This window comes from Saccoglossus kowalevskii, chromosome 12, assembly GCF_978046115.1.
Source record: "Saccoglossus kowalevskii chromosome 12, keSacKowa6.1, whole genome shotgun sequence".
Lineage (NCBI taxonomy): Eukaryota > Metazoa > Hemichordata > Enteropneusta > Harrimaniidae > Saccoglossus > Saccoglossus kowalevskii.
This window is the reverse complement of record NC_140652.1, coordinates 7,727,083-7,738,778: the sequence shown is the minus strand read 5'-3', so window position 1 is coordinate 7,738,778 and position 11,696 is coordinate 7,727,083. Positions and strand designations below refer to the sequence as shown.

At 37.4% G+C, this 11,696-nt stretch overlaps 1 protein-coding gene and 1 long non-coding RNA gene across 2 annotated transcripts; both read right to left on the bottom strand.

Moving 5' to 3' along the window:
* Positions 1-5,435, bottom strand: LOC144349965 (solute carrier family 28 member 3-like). Its single transcript, XM_085505866.1, has 10 exons — positions 5,424-5,435; positions 4,684-4,967; positions 3,542-3,683; positions 3,081-3,272; positions 2,688-2,849; positions 1,994-2,256; positions 1,096-1,264; positions 725-901; positions 230-410; positions 1-71 (listed from the first exon to the last, which is right to left on the bottom strand). The coding sequence occupies exons 1-10, from the start codon at positions 5,433-5,435 to the stop codon at positions 1-3; spliced, it is 1,653 nt and encodes a 550-aa protein (XP_085361992.1).
* A 415-nt stretch (positions 5,436-5,850) lies between these two features.
* Positions 5,851-7,183, bottom strand: LOC144349968 (uncharacterized). Its single transcript, XR_013420112.1, has 2 exons — positions 7,139-7,183; positions 5,851-5,909 (listed from the first exon to the last, which is right to left on the bottom strand). It is a non-coding gene; the product is annotated as an uncharacterized LOC144349968 (long non-coding RNA).
* Positions 7,184-11,696: the final 4,513 nt, after the last annotated feature.

Below are 11,696 nucleotides of genomic sequence, written 5' to 3'. Positions count from 1 at the left end.
TTATACAAGTTGAGTTATGTTAGTAGAGTTAGTAGGAGAGTCAATAGTGTCAAAGTCCGTGTACAGCAGCCCTGAAAAAAGAAAACAATTCATAAATTACAGTTAATTGTATATTGTGAATATGTAACGAGAAACAAACGTGGATGTTTGATTTCGTCCAAGTGAATTTGAAAGTCATTCACTAAATCGGTCTCTCATTTATAGTCAGTAGTTTTACGATGTGATTTACCTGCCACACAGGCTGTCATGAAACATGTAAGCGTGCCGGCAATAAGGGCCCGCACAGCTATGGACGCCAGCTCGCCTTTTCGGGAGGGTGCCATCGGAGTAAGGCCCCCTAACTGGATACCAATACTGCTAAGATTGTCGAATCCACATAGAACGTACGTTGCTATGACTTCAGACCGATACTACCAAAACAAGTACATGCATCATTTCCATTACATAATGTTTAACGTAAAGTTATGAATATATTGAAGTACGTCATAGACATACATGGGAGGTTTGCCTGGATAGGCGCTACTTTCGCTGTATTCAAAATGGCGACGGTCGCCATGCATATGTAAGTATTTTCACTAGTTATGATACACGTATTATGTTATAGCCGAGAGGACCATTCGCACACTTCCGAACCATACTGAATTCGGGTACAAATTCAGTAAATCACACAATACATTCTGAATTGCTTCAAACAACCCATGACTCTGCCTACAGTTAAACTCACCGATATACTCGGTTCTATGCCGTTTTCTCTGTTGTTGATTAGTTCAGCCAATTTTTCATAAGCAACAAATTCATTGATGAATAATTTAGTGCCAATAAGAGCGGCGACTATCTGACAGTCGTTCCATTCGATACCGATCAAGAACGAGATAGGTGCGAAAACATACGAGCAGATCAACTGTGGAAGAGACATATCCAATTAGATAATAAAAAAGACAGTATGAACAACAACAATTATTAATATTAAAACAATCATATGTTGTCTCCAAATCCTAGAAAATTATTACATGCTGCGCTATCGACTACACTAGACCCGTAGTAACCCATTATATATATATATATTTAAAACACTTTTCAGTCAGTCAACATTACCTCAAAACTGAGATCGTCTATTCCAACCATGTTCCCCATCCATCCCAGGAAAGCATTGAACAATGCCAACAATGCGATAAATGCAATGAGATTGGCGATAATATTGGCGACCAATGCAACAGCTTGTGATGCTCCGTTTGCGGCAGCTTCAAGAACATTTCTTTCAGTCCTGTCAAAAAAAAAAAAAAAAACGGTGATAGTTGCTGATTACACAATAATCCCGGAAATGGTAATAAACTTGCAGACTTTGTTTTAGGTTTCAGTGTAGTACACTAATAAGTGGTTACAAATAAAACTTCACAAGTTAGATGAATGTGGACACATATCTCGTGGATAATCATGGAAGGAAATGTATACCAAACAGTACACGCACTAATCCATTCGGCGAACTCATCAATAGTACATACCACAGTCGTCTTGCAGTGTCGTGTTCGATATGGGTTCTATGCGATGCGTACATCGCTTGTGTAATACACCTGCTTTCGTGTTCGCTGGTTCATCGCTAGAGGGCGCGGTTTATTGGGAAGTGTATGAACGATTTCAAAACACCCATCACATCAATGTGTTCTAACAAACTGCGTACTATTTAAAACCCATTCAGTCCTTTTATGTTTCTTTTGTTCACTATTATTTCGCTCTGGCTATGTTATTTAAACAGGAGTGGGACAGACAGTAAGGCGTCATTCAACAGTAAAATTCATCAATTTCTCAATATTTATGCGTTATATGTAGCTTCCGAAGAGTTGTACTGTTTTCTCGAATTTAACTATTTTCACCGGCTCTTCGACCGGCGTTCCACCCCAGCTCGAGCAAAGCCCATAGAAATGCAGGGTACAGTGGTGCGCGTCTTAGCAACGTGGAACGTCTTGTGACGTAGCTCCACCCCGAGGATACTCACGCTTTTCCGATGCATTTGACGACCTCCTCTGTATCCATGGACGTCTCGAATCTTGTCTCAGGATAGAAAAGCTTGGCCATACCGAGAGCTGCCGGCGCAGAAATAACTGATGCCGAGATGAGATGGGACGCACTAATACCAAATGAGATGTAGGCACCCAGAACACCGCCCGCTATGGTGGCAAATCCTCCTACCATTACGGCATGCAGCTCTGATAATGTCATGTCCTTCAGGAATGGTCTTATGAGCAGAGGTGCCTCTGTCTAGCAAAAGCACGTGTAAAATCAAGTATTATAAATGGGTTTAAATTGTAATAACGTAGACATTTAAGACCTTTCTTAAAGGTCTCGAATTAAGTTGCGCTCCTATGCCAAATTGTCTGTAATGAGTCAAAATGTATAGGCCAAAATGTACGGAAAGAGGGTCCTCAATGAGCAAAAGTGTCTGGAATAGATTCTATATTGAGCCAAAGTGTCTGGAGTGGGTCAATTTTTGAGCTAAATTCCCTAGAATTGGGTCTTTGTTTGAACTAAATTGTCTGCTATGAATCTCTTGACGAAGTGTTAGAAATGGACCCTTTTATTAGCCAACGTGTCTGGAATAGGGTATTATTTGAGCCTTGGGTCTCGATAATTTGGTTCCAATTCACTAGCAATGATATAACACAGTCATAACATAATTTGAAGTTATTCACCTGTCCAACGAAAATGTTGCCAGCCGCGCTTAGCGATTCTGTTGGTGATGTAGACATGGTGACCTCGAACAGCCAGGCTATTTTAACGATCACCCACTGCATGGCGCCAAGATAATACATAGTGGAGATGAAACAGGCAAAATATATAACAACGGGCATAACCTGTGAAAATAATAACATGTCAGTCTCGCAAAATTACCATCAAAATTCCTTAAATTAAATTACAACAACATACGAACGAGGACGAATAATGTGATGACGTACTCGAACCAACATTACGCGGGACACAAATCCACAAATATTCGATGAAATGGATTAATATCACTACAACACAATATAATTTAGGCAATTGGTTTGATTTTACGCATGCGCAATATCATGCGAATTACTTACTACAAATGCAAAAAAATGTTCAGTATAGTCTGCGCCAAACACAAACTCAGCGCCATAATTGGAAAATGATAGAAACAACTGCGCGAAGTCCCCGATCCATTTGAAAATATCGAATCCAACTTTAGTACGCAAGATGAAAACGGCAAAAATAAACTGAAGTCCCAGACCCCATAGGACAGGACGCCAACGTACCTGCAGAAGGAATCAAATAAAGCAGTCTATTAGAGATGGCCTTTAGAAATATTGGGAGGGAGTGGTACACAAACTGTGTAAATTATGTATTATCAATTTATTTTAGGTCTTAATTAGTTTTAGAATGAGTCGACTCCATGCCAGATTGAATTATGTTTAATTTGATCGTAAATCGCTACTCGTATCCCGACCACTGACACGTATGGCCACAATTCGGGTGTTACACGAACACGCATAGAACAAACGTCTGAATAAATATATATACTCACGGCACTTGGGTGCTTTGAAAAGACAAAGCCGAACGTAACGAAAACACATGCCCCCAGAGCAGACATTAACTGTGGTGGGTGGTCATATGCTTCCCAGATCAAATATGCTACCAGTCCAGCAACCAACATAACATATAATGGCCTGTAATATATAAGTGTCGTGCCATGTCGACATGACAAATGCAGTACAACTTAGTTTCACAACGTATTAACATAAACAAAGTCAAGTGTCGCTCGCTTAGTAGAGGGCGTACATGAATATCCCTTCCAAAGTCTCGCAATCCTACAAGTGCCTCTAATCATTGAGTAATTTTGTGTTGATGTAGCACTCGATCTATTATTTGACATTCTAACCCCAGTTATGAATTTACCCGAAAAGTAGTCATTGCAGATAAACAAAAGAATTTCTGTTCGTCGTCATTTCGAATTTAGTGATATGCTGATGCAACCTTGAAAATGCCACCTTAGGTGCGTAAAGCAATGATGCATTGATGACGTCATTATTTTAAACTGCGTTTGTACTGTAAGTTGTTTGCTTGTTGAAATCGTTTATGAATGACTAAATAAACAAAAACATCACCAGTCGATGGACCGATATACCAATCAGTCAATTATACATCGGTCACCGGCGCCGTGGTCATGGCTTCTGATTGGTCAGTGTCAACAGATGGTAGAAATTGGAGAATGATTTTTGGATGAGGAAATTATGTTTATCGTGCCTAGTACCACAAAATAAATTAAAGAAGTCAGTGCACAGATAGCTTACATCAAGGGTTAACGTGGAGTTGTTGCGGGATACACCCGCAGAACACCCCTCTGTCGCATGGTGTCTCCTACACTCAGTCAATCTACACTTATTTAAAGCGGGGGAGTCGTCACCTGCGCATGCGTCAGATGGCCATAGCGTGTAACTGTTTACAAACAAGCGTCTACCCATGAGCCTTTGCGTGTTTAGCGTGTGTTGTTATCGTCGCTTGGAACTCAATTCCAGCACTAGCGCAGGTGACGACACTTCCGCTTTAAATTAATAAATATGGATGATCATGTTCATATATGGAATTAACGCAAATATTTACATTTGACCACCGCCACACCGTCCACACACAGTAACCGAAGAACGGGTTGTAAGAATACATGCTTACCAACGGATGATATACCATCGTTTCTGAAGTACACCACAACAGGGCGATATACACGCATTGTTAATCTTATCTCCGAATTTATCACGTATTAAAGCGTACACAAAATATAATAATACCAACACGGTGATAATGAGCAGTTCGAGGGCGCTGTTGAAGTCGTACAAGCATGCGTAAGTCAGGAAGGCGAAGTATCCCGCAATTAATACGGCAGCAGTTATCAATTTTATGTGTCTCCGGTGTCCGGTTAACCATTTACTGGCCGAGATGATTACGTCACCAACTTTCTATCAAAACAAATAAAGAAAACACTGTTGGAATAAGCCGACATACGTCACGTGACTATATTGGTGTCAACAATCTATGCTGCTATGACAAACGAGTAAGAGTAAAAAAAAATATTATTGATGAATTTTTAAAAAATCTTTGTACTTATTCACGACTCACTCTGGTGAAAGCAAAGACATCACGGATTACGGTATGGGACAACACGAAAGTATTGTAGTGAAGAATGTATACCCAAATTACATCACTGTGTTAATCTATACACGCATTTGTAGTTACACCAATAACAATATGGCGGATTTGACGTCGTTCTCGGACAAGTATATCACGTGACTAATATTTGCTAGAATCCATGTTGTTGATTACGTAAACAAACAAACCGAAAATCACATTGAACCAGTTGTTGACTTAATCACCATATTCAGGAATGTCCATTGCCAAACAAAATAAAGACATACATATATGCACATTATTATTAAATTACACTAAATTAAATTTTTAATCGAATTTTAATTAAACCCAAATAAATTGCAACCGTGTATAGGAATGCAATTTAATTACAGTTTAATTAAGGCTATTCAACTAAGTAGAAATAACAATATAATATATTAATTGTTTAACTTTAATTTATTAGATCGAATTGGAGAAGAGAGTGAGAGAGTTTATTACATAGCACTCTAAACCTAATGCCAAGACACATGTTTGTTTTCAAATTGTAGTTTAGTATTCAATTTAAAAAAAGACATTTAAACTGGCTTTAGTTGGTATCTACTTATGCGGTTATATTCGATGAAATGACTTTATGTAAATACATCGAACACAAACACTCGCGAAAGTTTTCAACTCACTTTGGAGCATCCACTTCCTTCATATGTATCTCCGCTGTTTTCAATATCTTCATCTTGAAGATTGTCATTGGGTTGCACATTGGTTTCATCAATGACCTGACAATTGAGACAAAAACATGTCACTGTGTTATTTGTGTGACAGAATGATACATGAACCAAGGCATACACGAAAGATGTGATGTGAGATGCTTTTAAAAGAGTAAGTACATTCAGGAACCACTATATCTATCAATCATCACGTTTTCAACTAAACGTCGCATTAGCTTCCATATGACGTCAAATTGATTAAAATTAGATCGTTTTGGACTTTTTTTAATTGTTAATTTTATTTTTATTTTATTTTATTTTAGTCCTATTCTTTCAAATTCTTTTAATTGTATATTTTATTTTTCTTCGAACGCCCAATGATCTGAACAATAACTTTATATGAATCATATACAGTCAACGATATAAGGCATTGTGTACAGTGATTTGTCATTTATGCGTACGTACCAAAGCCCAACCATGACTGCCATATATAACGACTTCTCTGATTGAAAATTTGCTTCGAGACAATAGGAACCCTAAAATCACTTAGACCGTCGCGCTACTATTTAGTTTTAATTAAAACATGTGATATACCGACGTAGCCCATACACATATGGTAAATTCAGCAAATTAGAGAATATGTGTCGCACATTCGATTCATGATTATAATTAATATCTTTCTTTCTCAATCCAAGAACTCAAACTGTTTTTTGTGTGACAATCATAAATTTAATTTGTGTTTTCCGTTGACAGGTGACGTCATCGAGTGATTAGTTTAGTAGATAAGAAGGATGTGCATCACAATCGAGTCGATACAAAGCTACTTATAAGATTGTGTCTGATTGGCCACCCAATCCTAACATCTAACAGCCAGACCAATCAGAAAGCAGATTATTCAATTCTTCCTTGTATAAATGTTTCGACGCGATTGTCATATTGACAAATCCAAACCTGTCCACAATACTTTTTGAGCTCACAAAATCGGAAGATTGCCCACGGCTTCCTTTAACGAGTGACGTAGTATGATAGTAAGGATAATAATGTCTGATACTGCACTGTATTATTAAAGGACTATGGTCGTCGCGCAGCGCGTGTTCGAATTTCATGTAAACAACCAATGTATTTTACACGCGCAGTGTACGTCGCTACGAGTCCCATATAAAATAGGACGCGACACGACGACAACCACCCTTTATATTGAATACATGTATTCGAATATACATATGAATTAAAGAAAGTAAAGTGAACATTCAGGTTAAATAGCTTTATAAGCAAGTCGTGTACTTGTATGTAAATACCTGTTTACTGTCATAAGCTGAACTCGACTCAATATCGCCCGCAACATCCTGGTAATGTAAGTAAATATGTTTAGAAATAACGTTTTTCTAACTGTAGCATTGTGGGACTTGTCAGTAATTTTACGACAATGTATGTCAATCCTATCATTTGTGAATCATTTCACTTTCGCACTAGACAAAATATCAACAGAAAACAAAATGACACGGTTGACAGTAAAACACAAATAAAAACAACTATTACATAAAAATATAATTACAGTCAAATCAGTGAGAAAAATGAACAAAGCAATAAGTGAAGTAAGTAAAGTACCCAGCGTATATATCAATGTGAATTTAAACACATACATATATACACATTATTATTAAATTACACTAAATTAAATTTAATAGAATTTTACTTAAACCGAAATAAATTCAAGTTGCAACCGTGTATATGAATGCGACTTTAATTAAGGCCATTTAACAAAGTAGAAATAACACAATATTATATTAATGTTGAATTAACTTTAATTATTTAGATCGAATTGAAGTGTTTGGGGGAAGAGAATGAGTGAGTGTATTACATAGCACTCTAATCATAATGCAAAGACACATATTTGTTTTCAAATCGCTGTTTAGTATTCAATTTAAAAAAAAGACATTTAAAGTGGCTTTAGTTGGTATCTACTTGTGCGGTTATATTCGATGAATTGACTTTATGTAAATACATCGAACACAAACACTCGCGAAAGTTTTCTACTCACTTTGGAGCATCCACTTCCTTCATATGTATCTCCGCTGTCTTCAGTAACTTCAGCCTCAGGTTTGTCATTGGGTTGCACCGTGTCATTGGTTCCATTAATCTCGACAATGACCTAACAGTAGAGACAAAATATGAAGTATGTCACTGTGTTATTTTAACCCTAACATCTAGACCAATTAGAAAGCGGCTTGATTATTAAATTCTTTCTTGTTATATATGTTTCGACACGACTGTCACTTTGAAAAATCCAAACCTGTCCACAATACTTTTTAGTTCACAATTGCGGAAGATTGCCCACGGCTTCCTTTGACGAGTGACGGAGTATGATAGTAAGGATAATAATGTCTGATACTGTATTGTATCATTGAAGGGGAGTGGTCGTTGCGCAGCGAGTGTTCGAATTTCATGTAAATAGACAATGTATTTTACACGCGTTGTATACGTCGCTATGAGTCCCATATCGAACAAGACGCGGCGCGACGACCACCGCCCTTTAATCATATTGAATAAATGTATTCGAAAATACATGTGTATGCTTGAGTTTTACAGTCCACCATTTCCATGTCTGTAAATGGTTTCTAAGACCGTTGAAGGAAATGTTAGTAGCAGTGAATAATATGAATCTTAAATCAGACAAATACGGGCTAAATAAATAAAGTACAGAAGACGGGAGAGAGTAAATATTTTTCAAATTAAGAAATAGACTGAAAATTAAGGTTATATGTTGATAAGCAATTTATGTAGATAAATACCTGTTCTGGCTCTCTGTTATTAACTGGCTTCAACTCAGTACCGCCCTCAACGTCCTGGTAATGTAAGTAAATATGTTTAGAAATGTAACGTGTGAGTGAATGGAATCCTACCGATTAGAACGCTAAGGGAACACTGTGACTGACACTACTATAACACAGTAATTGCGCAATATAATATCTTTATGGATATACTAGGATAACTTGTTTGAAACTGTCGCAATAAAATATTGTCTTTTTTTTTAACTGAAGTTTGTAGAACTTGTCAGTAATTTCATGACAATAAACTTCAAACCTATCTTTTTTTAATATAAAACAAAATAACACGGATGCCAGTAAAACAAAAATAACAACAACTTTATATAATTATAATTACAGCCAAATCAGTGAGAAAAATGATATATAGAGCTCAAAGCAAAAAGTCACGTAAGTTGTTTAAAAAAAGGTCGCCAGAACATTCATTTCGACATCCTAACTATCCGGTAAGGCTTATTATTTCTGTTGTTCGCATGAAAACTCTATGTATCATAGATTCTGCCGTAAAACTATCCGTTTTACCGTGCGTGATGTATTGGCTAATATCGACATTAACACTGATCTGACAATTCAGAAAAACATTAAATATGTCAAAAAATAGTTCAATGTGTCACTTTAGTGACATAATGAAACATGCCTCAAGGAATACAAGCAATAGGTGATGTCAGGTAACTTGAAAAGAGTAAGTACATCCGGGAACCGCATTATACATCTGTCATGATTTATATTTTCATGTATTTCGGTGAGGCCGCTTTTCGCAGTCATAGCGACTTTCACTGATGACCCCTTGATAATCCACATCTGCTCGTAACTTGTCATGATCAGGTTCATTCGTATGTTAGGGAATTAGTGATTGGAACAACTGGCTGATATAATGGTCGACTATGGAAGTTGGTTAAGTCAACGACGCGCCTATAAGTATGAGAGTTATGTTCCGACATCGGGGGCAATTAATCAGACATTATGGCGTGTTAAATACTTTGCGATATTGGCTATATGTGGGGAGGCCACGCCTCGAGCTTTTAAACTTATCTGTAATTGGTTGGAACAGTTGGAATGTGAATAAAACCGATCTCAGTTAGTTGTGGCAAGCTCACCGCGAGGCACGTACATCTTAACGCGGTCTTGGGAGAGTTCCGACGTGGCGCTGAGATGAGAGGTTGAAACGATTCGATTCTCTGTGTGTCTTTGTTCGATAGAAAGGTGGAGAATTCCCCGAACTTGGTATCTCTGACGTGAAGGCTAAATAACACTCAAATTAATTGTTCACACATCTATCATCTAGTTTAGACTAACCCTTTTTAATCAACTTAATTCTGGCGATAGCTTAAAAGCCGTAGATCGATATCTTCGCTGATGGTTTTGGGCTTTATTATTTTTAGTCATATTTAGTTTTTCAAATTTATTTGCCTAATACCATTTCATTATTTTTTGTCTAATCCCCCCAACGATACGAACAACAACCATAGACAGTCAATCAATCAATCAATCAATCAGAGAAGGCATTGTCTAAAAGTGAATCTACCATCTGTGCGCATACATCAAAGTCCATATCTATACATATGTATGTATAACAAGCATTCCCTGATTGGTTATTGCAGTTTGCGAGAGTTGAACGAGATCTTCTATGGAGATTGTTGGGCTTTTGCGATCAGACAATTACAAACAAATTAAAAAAAACGAAAAGATCTGATTTTAATCAAATTGATACGTCGTATACAATGCACATAAAATACAATGTTTGTTTGCACGAAATTTGCCTCGAAATTTGATTTATTGATAAATAATCGTACATCGTACGCAAACATTTCAGGGTTTAACTATGATTGCGGTACCTTAGCTGCCTCTGTTTTCTTCGCTTTGCTACCGAAGAATAGACTCCAAAATATCTGCTTTATTCGCAGAATAGTTTGTTCCATTATTGATTAAATTATTTATTCACATCATTCATACGCCCTTATTTGCATAAGTTACCGGAAGTAATCACAGTCGAATCGGTGCCATCGCCAATCGAGTCTCACAAATCGGGAAGTTCTTGATACAATGAGCGGAAAGTTTAACATTGGCAGGCTGGAAAGTTTGTTTTTGTTTTGAATGTCTGTTTCGAGAAATTAATGCTCTGGCATTTGGTGGAAGTTCGTGGCCAGGCCGGCCGGCGACATCGGTGCAACTCGTTTGACTCACGCGATTGCGAGAGAGTTTGCATCGATTTCTAAAAATGTTCAAGTAGTCTTCTGCAACCTCGCAAAGGCGTGACGACAAGTTTTCGTTTCTACCCATCACAGTAATTCCTGACAAAGCAGGAAAGTTGTTCAGCATACATGTTCGATTACTTATTATCGTTACGGTAGTTGTTTTGGTTCAATTTGAAGATATTTATGCTGGATTTTAGGGGTTGACAAGATACACACAAGTTGCATCAAACATATACTTCAATGGTCATCAGGAAATATACTGTTAATCTTGATTTTAGTTTGTCCCGGTAAAAGGGTACATTTCACGGTGATCGCCAATTTGAAGTTTGCATTTCTTTTGCGATCACGTCAAAATACAATAATTTATCAATTTTCGTTGATGCAATTTCCGACAAAGTACCGCAAACAAAATCCATTCGCCTTCCGACGTTCGTTTGATTATGAGAACACCACAGGGGCCTGACGATCTATTCGTCTCAATACATGGACGTCTATGGGGGAACGACAATGTCCCGTTACAGGACCTTACCCTTGCTCAAAAGAATAGAAATTATAGAATTGAAACAATTTGATAATGTAAAGCAAGCATATGTTATTAAATTTATTTATCCACGCTCCGAAACCCCAAAATTGTTTCCTGATAGCTTGTACTATAATAAACAAAACATGCACTCATTTTTTTAGCTGCCGAAAATCACACCTCAAGGTATTTTGTATTTTGAGTGCTGTAGTGGCCAAATGCGAGATGGTCATATGCTTTATCCAAATCTCACGTAAACGTATTGTATAACCAGTTCTGTGACTTGCGCCGTCTAGTGGCAATACTTTCGTTTTTG